Genomic DNA, 17,027 nt, shown 5'->3' on the forward strand with positions numbered 1-17,027 from the left:
TGAGGTTCGAGACGATTTAACGTTGAGGTTCCCTGGTCCCATGCTGATTGAGGTGCAAATTCCCAGAGCACTGTGTGCAAACTGACCTCCACGTAATCACCACCTCCCACTTCAGGTATGTGGAGCAGCCAAAGTGCATTTGGTATTTTGGAAACATGTGTAGCCCTAAATTCCTGTTCAAAGCCCACACCGCCATTCATGTCTCTTCGTGCCTAAACACAACCATTCTGTTAAACAAGACTTCGGATTCAAGCATCTAAACACTGAATGGACTTAAGATGAAGCACTGCAGCAGTCCAGAGGAGTGAGTTCCTCAAATCTCTCAGAATTCCATGCCACAAGAACATGAGCTTCCCCCCCAGGCCTGCTCACTGCTTCAGGTGCCCTGAAGGAACAGAGCAGCAGCCCCAGCTCTGCTCACCATCACCCTGTGGTACAGAGCACATTCCAGATAAGCCCTTCATCTCTAATCCTTCCACATTTTAAGTCTTCACAGTCTCTCCAAATCAGAGCAAAGTTCCTATATTTGAGTTAAGATTTCTTCCCTGCAAGCTTTCAGCAGGTTTAAAATTAGGCAGAAAATCTATATAATCCTTTACCTGTGACACTGTATTTGCTGAAGAGTTACATCAACCTATTTCTATACTGAGTAGACAATTATTTTTCCACTCAATAAAATTTTGAAAAGTTGCAAAGGAAAACCCTTTTCCATGTCCATCCTTACTGGTTTCATGATATGTCAAAGACAGCCTGAGCTAGAGATGCCCATAACATCCTCTCAATCTCTACAGCAGAAGCTAAAGCTGACAAACCCAATTTTCTCTTCACAGAGAGATGCTTGAACATCACTACTATTTTCTCAAAGCCATCTCAACACCTGCACAGCTCCTACTTTGCGCTCCACTAAGTGTTTGCAACACCAGTATCCTATGAAGAAACTGCTATATATTCAAATAAACAGTATTAGTTTTTAACATAGTAGCAAATAATGCTTTCACTTTCCTGAATAAGATAAAATGCCACTCAAGTTAATGTTTAAACTTGTTTTAATCACTTCCTTTGATACATTTTAAGTCAATATGGGTTAATGCAAACATTGAGAAGCAGAGCAGATGGATGCAGCCGCTCATAAAGCGGGTGGCAAACTCTCGGTCGGCGCAGAACAAAGGACATACCTTGTTATAATTAAGGGCTGATTAACGCTCCGTGCTGGTCCAGCACAGCACACCTGTACAGCAGGGCCAGGTAAGGCTGGGCTGGCCCTGAGCAGGGCAGCAGATGGGAGCAGGCTGCTGCTGACATGTGCCACAATAAAAGAGCCCTGGCTAACCTGGCTGGGGAGGCGGTGGCACAGGGAGCTGCTCCAAACAACTGCATTAACTCCTGTCCTCACCCCAGAGCTCCCATCTGTCACACACCAGGGCACGGATCCCTGCACAGAACACATCCCACAGAGGGGCAAGGAGATCCACAGAACATTACTGTCACACACAAATGCTGTGACAGCACACACGGTCCAAAAAGGCCGCAGGGATTTACTCACCAGTTATGAGATGCTGAGCTGCTAAAAATAAATCATTTTCCATAGCAAGAAACCTTTCAAAAATTCCCTTTGAAAAGCTCTTGAAGCAGTCCTGGGCTTCCCTTCAAATTCCCAGTGCAGGCTGCTGGCTGCAGTGACACACACCCAGGAGGGAGGGCAGGAGACAAACCTGCTCAGCCAGGCTCACCCCAGGCTCTGAGCACATCACCCTGGGCATTTTGGGTCACTGCACTTCAGCTGGGGCTGGGCAGGCTGTCCCCTGCCTGGGGAGGGTCAGCACCAGCCCAGGACAGCGCTCACAGGTAGCCTTCCAGGTTTGTCCCCTCTCCCAGTCAGCAGAGAGCCCAGCTCACAGCACCACAGGATTTGGGGCAGCAATCTGGGGGCTCGGGGAGCTTATCAGCAGAGGGAGGCTTGTGAGAGAGCAAGGGAGCCAGGACATCTGTGCTATCAGTGATAGGGCAAAATCAGGTAATTCAAACAGAGCCGGGCTTCCTTCCCTCCCTGCAAACGTAAACTCCGGGTAGCAGCTCCCAGCCTGGTCAATGAATCACTTTAATTGAATGCTATGTACACAGCAACTGGAAAACACAAGCCATAAGAAAAACATATGGTGATGGCCGTGGAAATTGGTTTACTCATTCTGCACAGTGTTGTTGCTTTACTTCTTTCATAATTGACCTTTAGAACGATAAATGTGTAAAATAATTTTGGTTTATTATGGCTCCAAACCTTTCAGCAATTACACAAAATGAAAATTTAAAAGGAAGTATTCATTCTGGAAGCATTTCCATTGTTTACATAATTGCACAGCTATAATTTAGTGTTCATGTTGTTAAAGAAAAGTGAAAAAAAGGACCATTATGGACTATTTCAATTCAGAATGATGCTCTGTGGTGTTAAAGCTGGGGAAGAGGGGAGAGGAGGGGGCAATTGCATGCATGTCCTTCTCAAATGCATTAACCCTATAAATGGCATCATATTTCAGTGTAGGTTAATCTAGTAATTCAAATTATAAGGTCGTAAACATCCACTGAGTAAGCGAAATAAATTTATGCAAGTTCACTGAAAGGTCAATTGCAAAAATATTCTTCACCTAATTTTTGTTGAAGATTTTGCAGATTACAGGTGTAACCAAATAGCCTGCCAGCTGCCTTCCTCATGTTTCCAATTGTCCCTCCACAGGAAAAACATGGATTTTTCACTGAAAGTTCACTCTGTTCCTCACCGACAGACACCTCACTGGCAGCTGAGATCTACAGCACAGGAAAGATTATTAATTTACAGAAGGCTTAAGACTTCCCTTTTCTACTTTAAAGGAACTAATGCTTCTATTTACTTATGCCAAGTATTCCTACCTACCATGAAGATTCAGGTAGGAGTTAACTTGTCAAAAATTAAGCTGCAACACAAATTTATGAAGTATTTTGACAACCTCAGGAGATCTAGGATTAATTTATCAGAAAGCTGCATTTCAAGGTGCCAAGTAAAAACCTAACCCCAAAACAGTTACATTTTATAGCCTAAATCCCTCAAGGCTGGAATACAACAGAGGGAGTTTTTTTTTAATTTCTCCCATTTTGGAGCATGTCTGATACTTTCACAAGTGGGGAGAGCAATAGGATAAAGGACTAGAATAAATGTTTTGGTTTGTGCACACACAGAGCACGCAGTGGATCCAGGTACAAGGGTGTGGGTGCCAAGGCCATGGCACTGCCTGGAAGGTGGAGGTGGCTTTGTGTCCCCATGCACATCAATCCCAAGTACCTGTGGCAGCGCTGCTCCAAGCTCTGACAGACCACAAGAGCAGAATTTGGGTGGGATGGATGCAACTTAGGAAGGACAAATAAATTACAGCAAAATAAACAGAAAAGAACAAAACTACCAAAATCACTCCAGAGTGCACAGCTCCTGCAGCTGGCAGGACCTGGCTCCCCCTTGCTCCCAGTCAATCTTCCAGCTTTTTTATCCAGCACTTCCCACTTAGCCTGGTCTGGGCAAGCAGAGGGGGATGTGAGAGTTCCTATGAGACCCTGGCATTTGGACTTTTGTTTGTCCCTACTGGAAACATGCTGTCTGTTAACACTTTTTCAAAGCACATAATGGGAGCACACAGGCAAATTTTCCACAGGAAATGAGATAAGGGGTGGATTAAAAGAGGGAGAAAATCATGGCATCCATTGGAAAGAAGTCTCGAGAAGCTAAAATAGGGGAATCTAAGCCTTAATAGACTACATTAAGGTTATTTCCTTTTAAATGGCAGTTTAAAGAATCTAAACAGCATGATGGTTTCTGTACAACACCATCAGGCAGAAACCCAGGCAAGGAGCAGCCGTTCCACAGGGGACAAAAGCAAAGCTACTCACTTATTGTACCTTTACACAGCTGCTGCTGCTCCAGGCTGCTGAGTGACACCTGGGCAGATGCAGGCACTCAGTTTGTGGTGATGGGGAGTGGGGATGGGGCTCAGCCTCATCCCCAGTGGGTACAGCTGTGATTGACAGCAATGAGCCACACAGCGCCCAGGTGCACTGACCAACCACCAAAGGGAACAGGGGGCACACAGGTGCAGTGCATGTAAGATGAAGGGTATGAAAGGTTCTACTGAAGAACAAGAAAGTGCTGATGCTCGAAGCCTTCTTTGCTGTCAGTTGTACCTCCACTGTCAGGCAGAAAGATACAAAAGCCCACAAATGCTGGATTTTTTTTAATGTCAGACCAATGTTAACACAAACAGGTAATTAATGATTTCTCTGGTAGCAGCTCTGCTGAGAAATGCTTCCTATTACAAATTAGCCATTTTCCACACAGAGAGCTCCAGTGGGTGTTTCTACAGAAGCTTAGAGCTGCTGCAGCTTCCTTTCCCTCATCACCTATAGTGCCTTTGGAACAATTAAGAGGCTTTGGGACAACTTTGGGACAATGGGCACTGGTACCTCAGCACCTCTACTGACAGAGCTTCTCATCCACAGCATCCTTGCACTGCTAAAAGGAACCGAACTAAAACAAAGCTGCTGAGTGCCCTGGCTGCAGCCAGGCTGTGCTCCACAGGCAGGCCTGCTGCTTGTGCTGACATTTAATCACCCAGGACATCTGCCAGCTTGGCTGGACTGTGGCGATTTTCCTCTTATTCCATATTTAAAGTTTGTTCTGCTCCTCATATCACTGAACTGAAAAAGCCACCAGCAAAGTCTCCTCCCTTGGCCATCCACTGTCCTTTCCACACAGAACCTCTGAAGTCTCTACCTTTGATGATATTCTCAAAAAAACATAAGTATCCTCCTCCAGAGGTCCTCTGGCAAGTAAGCATGACTATACTTTAAATTATATTTGTTAAACTCACTGCCAAAGTCAGGAATACAAGTGACCCCCTTGCTCACTTTGCAGGTAACCTCTGAGTGCCAGGTGTCACCTCAGCGTTGGTGACAGGTGGCACCAGGCACAGTAACTGATGCTCACCATGGTAATAGGGTGAGACTGGCTAAAAAATGACACTGAGCAGCAGAGGGTTGAAACCTGAAAAAGGATTGAAAACCTGCCTCTGTTTACAGTGTCCCTACAAGGTAAGGGCCTCACCTGCACTTCGTTCCTCCTCTCAGACTATGAGCAGAAATTTAGACAGAAATAAGAAACGGCAACACAAAAGCCCACAGAATTCTCAGGAGACAACCACCAGCAACCTCAAAGGATTATTTAAGTGCCAGAAAGACCTCAGCTGAAGAATCCCAATTATGCCAACAGTTGATTTTCTGAGACGTGTTGGTAGCTTTTTGGGATTGTGTTTTGTTCCTTTTGTTATTCAGCAAAAAGGAGGAAGCTGTGGAGCAAGGAGGAGACGCTTATCGACTTTTTCAGGTGAATGAAGCAAAAAGTAATGTTACAGTAAGCAGCCAGCAACAATAAAATACATCTCTATTCCTGGTTCAGGTATTTGCAAAACCTGTGCATTGCAGTGTCAAATTTTGGGTTGATTAGTAAAGCTGCATTTATTACCCGAACCAAAGGACACACCTGGTTGCAGTTGCTCCAACAGGAGTTTTCTGACAGAAGGCAGCTATGCCCATGCAAACTGCAGCAGGCTATCCCACAGCATCCCTACCAACCACTCCCCAGGAACACTTCCTCATTTTCAACCCCCTAACCATAGGTAAAGTACCCTCCCTAGCCCCCAGTGAACATCGCAGGTCTCTTTCCTTCACACCAGAGGCCAGGGAGGGAAGGCTGTGAGCCTAAATGAATGTCATTGATAAAAAAAAACAGGAAAAAAGCCCAGACTAGGCCAGCAGCAGAGCAGTGCCAGAGGCTGGAGCAGTTCAGGAGGAAGGCACCCCACAGATGGTCACTTGGCCCTTGACCCTGGGCCCCTCCTGTGCTCCCCGACCGCAGCTCGCTCCCTGCAGCCGGCTGCTCCCACCTGGAGAGGTGATGCAATTCTTGCACAGAGTTGTTCACTTCTCCAGGGATGTTTGTTGTTAGACACTTCCACATGGACAAATTAGCTGCAGCTCATTACCCTGCTGTCTCCTCTGCTGAGCTAATTGCTACATCCAGGGCTCAGAGAGCCAAGGGAGCCTCCTATAAAATACACCCTCCTCACACTGCTCTTTTATGCACCCCCCAAGAGCAGGCTGCAAAGCTGAGCTGCACTTGCTGGAATAACACTGTACTCATTTACAGCATATTCAAAATCAGGTTGTTTTGTTTTTCTAGCAGCACCAAAAGCTACACCACGCAGCAGCAATTTCCTATTTTTGCATCCTTAAGTGAGTGAGGAGCAACAAGAGAAATACAGTTCAAAAAAACATTTGTCACACAAACTAAAATATTGAAAACCATTCAGGTCAAAGAGGTTCCTGACTGTAATACTTTTAATTATGTAACCACCTAAAAAAGCTCTTCTGAAGTAGCCAAGGTGATTGCCTGGAGCTGGGGTGTTTTTCTGTGGCTTTCCTACATAAATGCTAAAAGTTGCAGTAGTGATCCATACAGAAGGAAAATTCCTCCATGAGACACCTCCTACCCTTCCTTCTGTGAACATTCCTTACAAGGGAGAAATCTATGCCTGTGCTTAGCAGACAAACCCACTCTGTGTTAAAAAGGCCAACCCAAGTTTTTTATTTCTGAAATCCTGGAAAGCATGCTAGGATCCCTGTTCCAGTGATCCCACACTCCCTCTGCTAAAGAGACTCCCACTCTCCGAGCACCCAATTGCCCTGGAAATACAGGAGCAGGAATAAGGATCCTGCTTCCCATCAACACCTTGCTCCAAGGCACTGCCAGTTAACACCTCATCCAGTTCCACAGCTAAGGGAAGCAGGCGGGAAGGACACACACACACAGCAGCCAACCTGTGGTCAAGTGTGCCACCAAGAGGCAAATGCAGCCACGAGAGTGGGGAGCAAGAACAAAGAGCAGCAGCAGCCTGCAAAACATCCAGGGAAACCATGGAGGGATTGCAGTGTGGGGCTGCAAAATATCCAGGGAAACCATGGAGGGATTGCAGTGTGAGGGATACAAAATACCTAGGGAATCCTGGAGTGATGGGCAGCTGCAGCAGGACTTCTAGGATTTTCCAGGAGAAAACCCCTGTCTCTCTACTCTTATCTATATAAAAGGAGTGTTTTCCAAATGTTCTAACTTTTCAGGTGGGAAACCAAGGGGCAAGAACCTGGTAACAATTCCTTCTTTCCCTCTATCATCTCAATTTCATCAGAAACAATCAAACCTGTCTGGTTTCCTAAAGGCACAATCAGTAACTCCCACGATTTCCTGAGCGGTGCCTGTGCCCTTTGTTGCCAACCCCAGCAGAGCTGCAAGCCCTTGCTCTCATTCCTACAGCTATAAAAACATGCAACTCCTCTTAGACAGTCTTCATTTTGTCCAAAGAATATTTCTTAGAGTTTCCACGAGCACTGAGCTGCTTCTGTGAGACAACCACCATGTAACAGCCCGACTAAGCCTTTTCCTCTTGCACCGAACTCTTTATTCCTGAGGACAGGGAGACCCGGAACAACTGCTGTGCCCACAGCAGCAGGTTTTGGCAGCATCTCCTGCTGCCCTGGCATGGTTCAGCAGTGGCACAGGAAGCACAGCTCATACCTGGTCCTGGCTGGTGAGCCCCAGGCGCATGACGAAGTAGAAGTGCACCAGGAAGTCCGAGTTGGGCAGCAGGTCCTGGCGCCGGCTCATCATGGCGCAGAGCAGCCGGAACGCCTGCAGCTTGCCCTCCTTGTACTCGCTGGGCAGCATGGCTGCCTGCAACAGCAACAAAGCCTGCATCACTCCTTGCCTCCCCCACCAGCCAGCCCGTGCCATGCGTGCCCAGCAGCCCTCCCACAAAGCATTACCTCAGCTCCAAGGAGCCTTTGGAGGGCACGCGCTGCCTTGGGCAGCACTGATGGTGGAAGTTAAAAATAAGGCAACTAAGGGCACACCCATTCAGCTCTGATATAGAAGAAAATACTCTTGTGTGAGAACTTCAGAACTGACCTTGAACAGCCATGATGCAAATATCCTGAGAGGAGGGATCAGGACGGGAGGAGAGGGAGTTGACTGATTGTCAACGCTGATAGCGAGGTTGTCTCGGATCTGATGGTTTTTAAAAAAGAGCATTAATAAAACCAGTATCTTTCTTAAATGCTCTTTTTTTTGCATTATTATGTTTTACTTTTATTTGATTTACATTTAGGTACTACAGTTGGGGTTATCCAGAGCTCCCACTTCAGCCAAAGCCACCAGGAAAGCTTGGTCTATGCTGCTGCTCCCTGGCCAAAGCAAACATTGCCAGTTTGAGTCACACTGTGGGCCTTTACACAAATACCAATGTCAGTACTTCTTTTTTTCTTTGCTACTGTTTCCTCACCCCATTTAAATTCTCCTGTCATTGGACAGGATTCTCTGCTGGAAACCAAACAAGACAAAGCTTCCTTTACAGCAGAGCCCTCCCATGCCATGTTTATGCTCCAGGTGTTAACACTAAATCCCATTTAATAACCATTTCCACAACAAAAGAAAAGTGTCGTTATTATTAGCTGTAAGTACCACATACCTTTGCAAGTTTAAACCACAGCTCATAAAGGTAGCCAAAAACTTTTGCATGGATTTTAGGTGACTGTATGTTGTTCACATCTCCAAGAATTCCCAGGATTCTCCTCCACAGCACAGCAGCAGAATCAGGATGCCAACCAATAAGGCTTCCACCAGCAATTATACTGCAATCGTCAGCCAGGAACTCGCTGCTGTCTGCAAATTTAAAGTGTGCCATTTCCACAAGTTAGAAGTGCAGCCTAAGCATGAACTTGGTCAACAAGATCTGGTCATTACTCCTCCTAACCATCTTCCATCTCTTTTACTGCTGGAGCTGCTTTTGAATCAAAGGAGAACACGGCAGCAAAGGGGCTCATGGGTGACAGCACCACAGGGCACAGCACTGCCACTCCACACTGTCCCCACCCCAGAGGGCTTTTCAGCAAGGGAGGCAAATGCAGCTAAATGCAATATTCAGGTACCTGAGAGATGTATTCAATCAGTAACTCACTCTTACAGGTAATACTTCTATATTTATAAAAGCCCTTTCTTTTCTTTTTTTTTTTTTTTTTGAGATCACACAGTGTAGCAAGACCTGGCAATGCAACTGGACAAAGGAATAAAAAGCCACGGCTGAAGAGTCTTGAGGAATGTGCTCAGGCATCACCACTGATGCAGAGCAGCTCCTGAGAGAGCAGAGCTTGGAGAAGGCTGTCAGGGTAATGGGATTTATGCTCTTAAACAGTACAAATCCACACTGAAGTGCACATTTTAATGACAAGAGCTGGTAGCTGCTCTCCTGTCACAGGCAGCAGCACAGCCATGCTGCTCCTGGCATACCTGCAGCAACCAAGGCATGGAAGGAAGTTGCAGGAAACCTCTAGACAGGCAGAAGGAAATAACTCATGTCCTCTGAGGACACAAAGAAGGTTAGTGAAATAAAAGGCATTTCAGATGCTTTTATGTTTGAATATATTTAAAAACAACTCTGGGGATTTTTTCCCCCTTTTTGTTTTGTAGCATTACAAAGTCCCAAAGTGCTGCTAAACCACATGTTATTTATCCAGCACATTAGAATGACCTCCTACAGATCTGTGCTCAGGGAAGTGGCATCTCTGCTGCTCAGTGGCAGTGTTGCTCTGTCTTACCCTATCAGGTTTCCACAGCAGAGCAAGCTGTGACTTGGCTGAGGCAGGAATGCAGTCGAGGGCACTTTGGGTCTGCTGGGCAATGACACATCTGTTACCCACTTGTCCTTTCACTCCACATTACCTGCCAGGTTGCTACATGAGGTTCTTTCTCTTTGTACCCCCAAAGGAGCAATTCTTGCACCACACCAACAGTGAATTTGTCATACATGATTGTTCTTACCATGGGCAGTATTACCTTTTTTACAGCAGCAGTCCCAGCAGTTGGACTAGGTGTGTGCTGCTTCATTAAAGCACCGATATTTCAAAGGAAAAATCAACATGAAAAAGTACCCTTGAAATTCTGTATCCATTAGGAAGGCAGCCTGTAAGACATCCCTACATTACTGCATTAGCTCCTGACCTAATATCTGACTCACACTGCCAGATGAAGGGTACCTTTACAAATGGCAAAGAACCACTTCTTTCCTATCAGTCAAAAAATACAGTAAGGCATTTCCTCAGACCATGCTGCTATGGTAATAAAACCTGTTCACTTGAAACATTTATTAGTGTGCTAATGGCAGGCCCATGAGTGCCCAGCTAGGCACTGTAAGAAGCCCAGTTATTTTCAGCTGGGTGGGTGGTGGCTTTCTGGATCATCATTTACTGGCAAATCAATGGATGATCCAAACCCCTTCCACTCTGAACCAGCACAATGAAAGGTCCTTGGTGCCCTGTGCCACATAAGCCAAGTGAGGGGCACAAGCTCCTCTTTAGAGGACACAGTCTCAAGCTGCTTCAGGGCAGGTATAGGTTGGATATTAGGAAGTAATTTTTCACCCAAAGAATAATAAAGTACTGGAATGCTCTTCCCAGGGAGGTGGTAGAATCACCATCTCTGGATGTGTTTAAAAAAAGACTGGACACGGCACTTGGTGCTATAGTTGAGTTGATGTGTTAGGGCATAGGTTGGACTTGGTGATCTTAGAGGTCTCTTCCAGCCTCATTATGCTGTGATTCCGTGGGGCACAGGTGTGAGCTCGCACACCCAGCGTGGGGCCCGCGGTACCTGTGAGGTTGGCGGGCTCCTGCGAGGGGCTGAGCTGGAGCCAGCGCGGCGCCGCAGGATCCCCGCCTGCTCCCGCGGCCGGCCCCGCCTCGGGCTCATCCTCAGCTGCCTGCCAGGCCACCAGGGCGATGTCCACGTCAGCTCCACAGCCCAGGGACGTGTCACTGCTCACGCTCTCACCTGCAAACAGCACAGTGCTGCTCACAGCTGCAGCAGCAGAGCGCCCCAGAGAAGCGTCTCGGCTGGCTGCAGCAAAATCAGAGCAGATTTCAGGTGCTGCCCTTGGCAAAAGCACTCTCGGGGCACTCACTTTTCTCCCTCTCTCTGTAATACCCGTGAGATTGCTGCAAGTCTGCTTTCAGATCCAACTCAGCTGTACTGCTGCTCCTCTGCATTAGCACCTGCAGGGAAAGAATCCATCTCAGCTTATACGGCTCTGAGCACTACGCCACACTCCAGCAAATTTCACACCCACACAGTCATTAGAAATTAACCACAACCCGGTCAGACATTCTCATGAATATTCAGAGTACCCAAGTGCTTGTCAGTGTCCTTAGAAAAACTTCAGGCTTTCCATTTAATTCTTTATCCTCCCTTTCACAACCTCAGTTTTCAACAAGCAGGATTTTTTACCTATGTTTTTCAAACACATCTGAAATAATTTGTTAAGGTATAAAAAAAATCTTTCAGCATTCATATTTCACAGAGATGATCAGGCTAAGTCATTTATTGTTTCAACTGTTCAGTCAAAAGTTGCCATTAAAAATGTATGAAGTTTGCCTGTGCTGATGTCAACTCACACTAACATCTGCCATGCACGGCTGGTGATAGGAACTGTGCTGAACAGAAGCATTTTCATCAGTGCTTTAAACCATCAAACATTTATTCCCGTGTACTGTAGCTCTGTAATAGCCATGAATTATTTATCCTTTAAAAGGTACAAACTTCTTGTTGATATTTCAGAAAAAGACCAAAGCCTTGTGTAAGACTAGAACAGAGCTACAACTGCAGAAGCAGCTGATGAGCTCAGGAGGCACAAACTGATCACACCCAGCAGGACAATAACCTGCGACAGGGCTCACTTCCAGATGCCACACCAGAAATGGGATTAATCACTTTTCACACTTTCACCTCCTAGAGTTTCTGAATGCTAAAAGGTTTCTGATTAGAAAGCAAACGCTGCTAGGATCTCCACAGACATTACTTTTGGGTTTGCCTTACTTGCTCAGCTTCATGCTCCTTTACATATCCCTTATTTTCTTGAACTGATTTGGAGTCTGAAGTTGAATTTCCAGCCTTTTTGCCTAGAAGTTTCAGAAAGGAAGCAAGAACTATAAACATTTGCAGGACCAAAACACACAAGAGGTCTCAAGTAAATTTCAGCTATGTTTACATGTCTCATATTTATAGTTAAGGGCCATACAACACATAAATGGGATACAAGAAGCTTTGAAAAATCCTTCAGAAGCATAACATACTTACAGGAGAGGAAGTGAACTCCAACTGCAGCTTGAATACACAAAATTCAAATGCAAGTCAGATGAAAAGTCAAAGAGCTACATACAAAGTGCACACACATTCCAGGTTTCATTTTCCCTGCTTTACAAAAGGTCACATCCTGCATTGACAGTCTCTAACTTCTTTTAAAAAAGTTCATTCAACAACTTACCAACTATGCAGCAACTAAGAAAATGAGCTAAAAACATATTTTAGAGGAGAGTTGGAAACCAAATTAATTAAGAGCAGCACTTGTGAGGCTGAACTAGTCCCAGATCTTTTCTTTGAAAAATACAGTATTGCTGCACTTTATTAGAATTACCTTGAAAAAAATCAGATGGAATCTGATCTGCAATATCTGAAGTGCTGCTGCTTCGAGTTAGCTGCTGCTCTTGGTCTGCAAATGAGCCTGTGGCTTCTGTTCCTTCTGAATTTTCCAGCTGCTGAGATTCTTCAACTTCTGTTGATTTAATTACAACACAAAATATTTGCAGGAGCTCATATATACATCTGCGAACTCCTCACCTAAGCTCTATGAAAAAGCAATCCTTGCAAATATTTAAAATTCCCAAGGTAAAATTTACAAGTTATAACTTAAGTTCTCTAAAATAACCTTGGAAAACCCATAAAGTTTAGAGATGCATGAGCAGCATAAAAGGTCTAGAAAAGGAGAGAAGTGATTTTGGGAGTTAACAAAGAGGAGCAGGTCCCATGAATGAAGCTGAGTTTTCAGTGCTGGAGATCCCAACTGGGCCCTGTTCATTCTTGAGACAGAAAGACAGAGCAGAGGCAACAGAACTCCCTTAAATGCAGTGTGGAGAGAAGCTGGCTGTGCTCCCCGAGTGCCTCCAGAAAGAGGGGAAAGGAGGAGGAATAAAGAAAGGCAAAAACTTAGAGTAAAAAAAGCTCTGAGCTACATATAACTTGGGTTTAGCTTGTGAGGACAAATCCAACCAGGCAACTTTTGGTTTGGCTGTAACTGCAAATGAGAAACAAAAGGAGGAGAGAGAGGCATGAAAATCCCCAAGAGAAAATAAACTGCCATGCTGGGGAAGGAGCAATGGGAACTCTTGAGATTGCAGAGCAACACAGCACTTTGAGAAATTAATTTATCTTAGCATTTGGGAAAAAAAAAATTTAGTAACACTCCAGTGTTTCCATTCGGCAGTGTGCAAGTTTTAATATTGCTTTACTACTTAATAAACTCTGTAGGTATCTCAGAAAGTTATCTCAGGAGGCACATGCACAAAAACGAACATTTCTGGTATTGACTGACTTCAGCTGACTTTCAATGTCTTACAGAAAGCAATAAAATAAAACATTCAATGCAATTCACCAACTGGAACAATTTCAGCATTTCCCCCCAAAATAACTTGAGATGAAAACACACGAAAGATGTTTCACTGAGCAGGAATCCCCACAGGGCCATAAAGCACCATGTACAGATCTCCCCTTTCTCTTGCTACTGCAGGTAATGAGTCTGGGCAGGACTCAGGAGTCACAAATCCCTCCCAGGAAGCAAAACATGGGTATTTTCACTTTAGTTACTAGGCAATATAGATCTAATTGCAATTAATGGCAGTCTTTAATATCAACATGAACAAAAATTGCTTTGCTTGCAGTGCTGCAAACGTTCTGAGAAGAACCAACCGGACAGAAAGGGAATAGAGAGAGAACAGTTAAAAAATATAAAGAACATTGATATACAAGATGACTTTAAAGTACAGTACCTGACAGTCTGTGAGAGCAAGAAGTGTAAGAGATACCAGGGAAGAGAGAGCTCACAGTGTGAAGCAGAAGAGGTACACTTTTAGTGGCTGGCAAAGCCTCATAAAGATGGACACAGTTGCTGATAGACTGGCTTCGCTTAGCTTACAGGAAAAAATAGAGCAATAATTATATCAGGAACACAGTGAAATATTGCAGTTCTGAGTGCCACAACACAACAAAACCCAGAGTTTTGGGATAAAGCTTTTCAACAGAAAGCCCAGGGGCTTCTCCCCTGAGATGTAAGTTAATATTGTGCAATACTCTTTGACACTGAAAGGGTAATAATCAGGGATTTCTGATCCACAGCAAGTGTGGAAGTGCCTTTTATTTGAACACACACAAACAAGAAATGTTGTGGATCAACACTTCCGGGTTCTCCCTACTGCTCTGGCAAGAAGTCAAAGGGGAAAATGCTGCAGCAGTAGAGAGAACCCTTCACTGGAGCACCAACAGGGACTCACTGAGTTTAGAAATAAAACTCAAGACTGAGCTGGCTCTACTGCCAAAGCACTCAGTGATCCAGGCTGGAGGCCGTGGCTCAGCCATGGAGCCACAAACCACCTTCCAGTGCTCTCCCTCCTTCCAGCTCTCCTGGTAAGGAACTGGGGAACTGGGGAGGGAGCTGTGCAGCCCAGCAGCTCCTGCTCAAAGCAGGGGGCTTCCACAGGAGTCTGCCCCAGCAAACCAGCACATGGAAACATGCTGACATGATATAAAGAAAGGCCAGGTTCAGGCTGCTGAAAAGCTTGAAAAAACTGAGATCTGTTCCATGTCTGGGGTCTCAGTCATTACTCCAACATTCCCCACCCCAGTCTCCCTCCTGCTTTTCTCTTTGCAGAAGTAAACATGAGAGCAAAACCTCATCATGCCAAGAAAAAGAGAGCACATAAAGCAACTATCAAAGGATAATACTATTTATTAAATATCTGGTTTACCTTGTGCTCCCAGGAAATAGCTGCATCAGTATCTGCTATCTGCCTGTCAGTAATAAATGCTCTCCAAGGAACTGATAAAAATAGCCATGTACCTCTAAAAAAAACCCCTAAAGTGAACAGGTTTAACTCACAATTCAATGTCCTGTAACTAAAAGCTTACACAGAGAATTTCCCCAAATACTTTGTGATTCACACTGGCCAAGACATCCTGACATGGACGTGCAACCTCTCTGCTGGGGCAGTAAACTATTGAGTTGCTTTTGGCAGCAGCCACCCCTCAGAGGGAGATGTAAAACCTGAGTGTTACTGAGTGCCTGGCCACCAAAGCACTCAGCTGTGGTCTAACCTGTGGCTCTCTGACGGACAATGTTTCTTGCTTTCTCCACTCCTGGGGCCCCGGAGGTTGTGGCACTTCTGAATCTCATTGGCTCCACAACTTCAGGGTGACTTTTCCAGCTTAAGGAAAAAGATCTTCCTACTACAGCTGTCTTCTGAGGCTCTAAAACACCACCTTAGGACAAAGAACACAAAGTTTTCTGGCACTGGATGCTTTGGCATGTATTTTTGCTGAAGTACAAATGGACTCAGACATGGCAAATATTAATACTTTAAACAACACAGGTTAACTTTTACTATTAATCAAAACCAACTGGCAGTTCAAACTATGTGCATCGATCTCAAGGTGGCATGCAAATGCAGCTAAAATACTGTCAATTAGAGACTTTACTAAAAATACACAGAGAGGAATTTTTACAGAGTTGCCAGTGCCAGCCAACAGCACAAGAAACCACATTTAATCTCTGCCATCCAAAAAACCCTGACTGTAGGTGCAGACCCCAGCCTCCCCCCAACTATCTCTCCTCCCCAGTGAAGGATGACAACACACAAATCCCAAGTGCTTCACATTTGGTTAAACAGGTTCTTACACCAGATTAGGTAGTGTTTAACATTGAATTAATTTTTAAGGTTAAGCTTCAATATTTAACTGTTTTGATACAAAAAAAGCACTGAAGCACAAAGACGAACCTTTGCCTCTCTGCTTTTTTTCCTTCTGCTCACTGAGCTTGTCCAGGGGCAGGTTTGTCATCTCCACACCATACACAGTCCTGGCCAGCACTGCTGTCAGGGAGTCCATGATGTTGGCCCACTCATTGATGAGCTCCTCCCAGTCGGTCAGGGAGGACAGGACACTGAGCAGCTCATCCCACAGCTCCCGGGAGATGTAAACGCTCAGGTTGGCTCTGATCCAAGCCACAATGAGGGTCTGAGGGAAGAGACACCAGTGGCAGCTCGGGCAGGGCTGACAAGATGAGTTCAGCACACCAAGCCCAACCCACAACTCCGACCTGCACATCAGCACAGGCTCTTAGTGCTGCACATCAGTTGTGCCTCACCATTTTCCCTCAAAAAACACTCCCAGAAATAATGGGGAAAGTTACTGATGAAGGAAATTTAAAAAAAAAAAAAGGCTAAATGTTGTCTGGCAAACTGAAATAAGACACTCTATAATAACAGCAGAATGAATGAATGTCCTACACCCACAGAATGACTGAGCCCTGGGGCAGCACTACACACCCAGTTACACTATCCAGGCTGGAAATATAGTAGGAAGCATAAATGTCTCTTTCACTCAGTGTGACTCAGTTTTGACTTGCCAGCTGGACTTTTAGGAAAACAGTTGCTTGATTTGTACACTTTAGAGACACTCACTGAAAATATCCCATTTGTGCTACCACAGTTTGTAAGAGAGCCCTGAAGAACAGAGCAAACCCAACTCTCCCTCCGTTAGTAACAGTTTACAAAATAATTACTAGCAAAACATGAGAATTACTAGCAAAACATGAGAAACCCCTCCTTCACAGTAATACAAGTAGGTTTCATAGCACTCAACTAAAACTGTGGGCAGTTGTGACAGAGCAAACCAAGCAGCCCCACTCACTCACTCTGAAGAGCAGCCCCGCCATGCTCTGAGCAAACGTGTCCTTTGTCTGGTTCTCCTTTGGCTTCTGCATCACAGCTTCTGTTATTCTGAGAAGTATCTGCAGCATCTGTTCCCT

The 17,027-nt window shown here is 45.2% G+C and overlaps 1 protein-coding gene across 4 annotated transcripts in view; it reads right to left on the reverse strand.

The window, feature by feature from the left end:
* Positions 1–17,027, reverse strand: part of RALGAPA2 (Ral GTPase activating protein catalytic subunit alpha 2) — a 92,306-nt gene that overhangs the window by 52,923 nt on the left and 22,356 nt on the right. Inside the window, exons 14-25 of one of the 4 annotated variants that reach the window (XM_077176174.1) lie at positions 16,914–17,025; positions 15,997–16,234; positions 15,317–15,481; positions 13,996–14,136; positions 12,588–12,725; positions 12,251–12,277; positions 11,990–12,072; positions 11,079–11,169; positions 10,769–10,948; positions 8,592–8,785; positions 8,033–8,131; positions 7,643–7,798 (exon numbers count right to left, since the gene is read on the reverse strand). In XM_077176174.1, the coding sequence (XP_077032289.1) occupies positions 7,643–7,798; positions 8,033–8,131; positions 8,592–8,785; positions 10,769–10,948; positions 11,079–11,169; positions 11,990–12,072; positions 12,251–12,277; positions 12,588–12,725; positions 13,996–14,136; positions 15,317–15,481; positions 15,997–16,234; positions 16,914–17,025 (1,624 nt within the window). The remainder of the gene's footprint in view (positions 1–7,642; positions 7,799–8,032; positions 8,132–8,591; positions 8,786–10,768; positions 10,949–11,078; positions 11,170–11,989; positions 12,073–12,250; positions 12,278–12,587; positions 12,726–13,995; positions 14,137–15,316; positions 15,482–15,996; positions 16,235–16,913; positions 17,026–17,027) is intronic. The other 3 variants (XM_077176176.1, XM_077176175.1, XM_054629321.2) reach the window with 3 other exon arrangements.

The sequence above is a fragment of the Agelaius phoeniceus genome, chromosome 3, assembly GCF_051311805.1.
Source record: "Agelaius phoeniceus isolate bAgePho1 chromosome 3, bAgePho1.hap1, whole genome shotgun sequence".
Classification (NCBI taxonomy): domain Eukaryota; kingdom Metazoa; phylum Chordata; class Aves; order Passeriformes; family Icteridae; genus Agelaius; species Agelaius phoeniceus.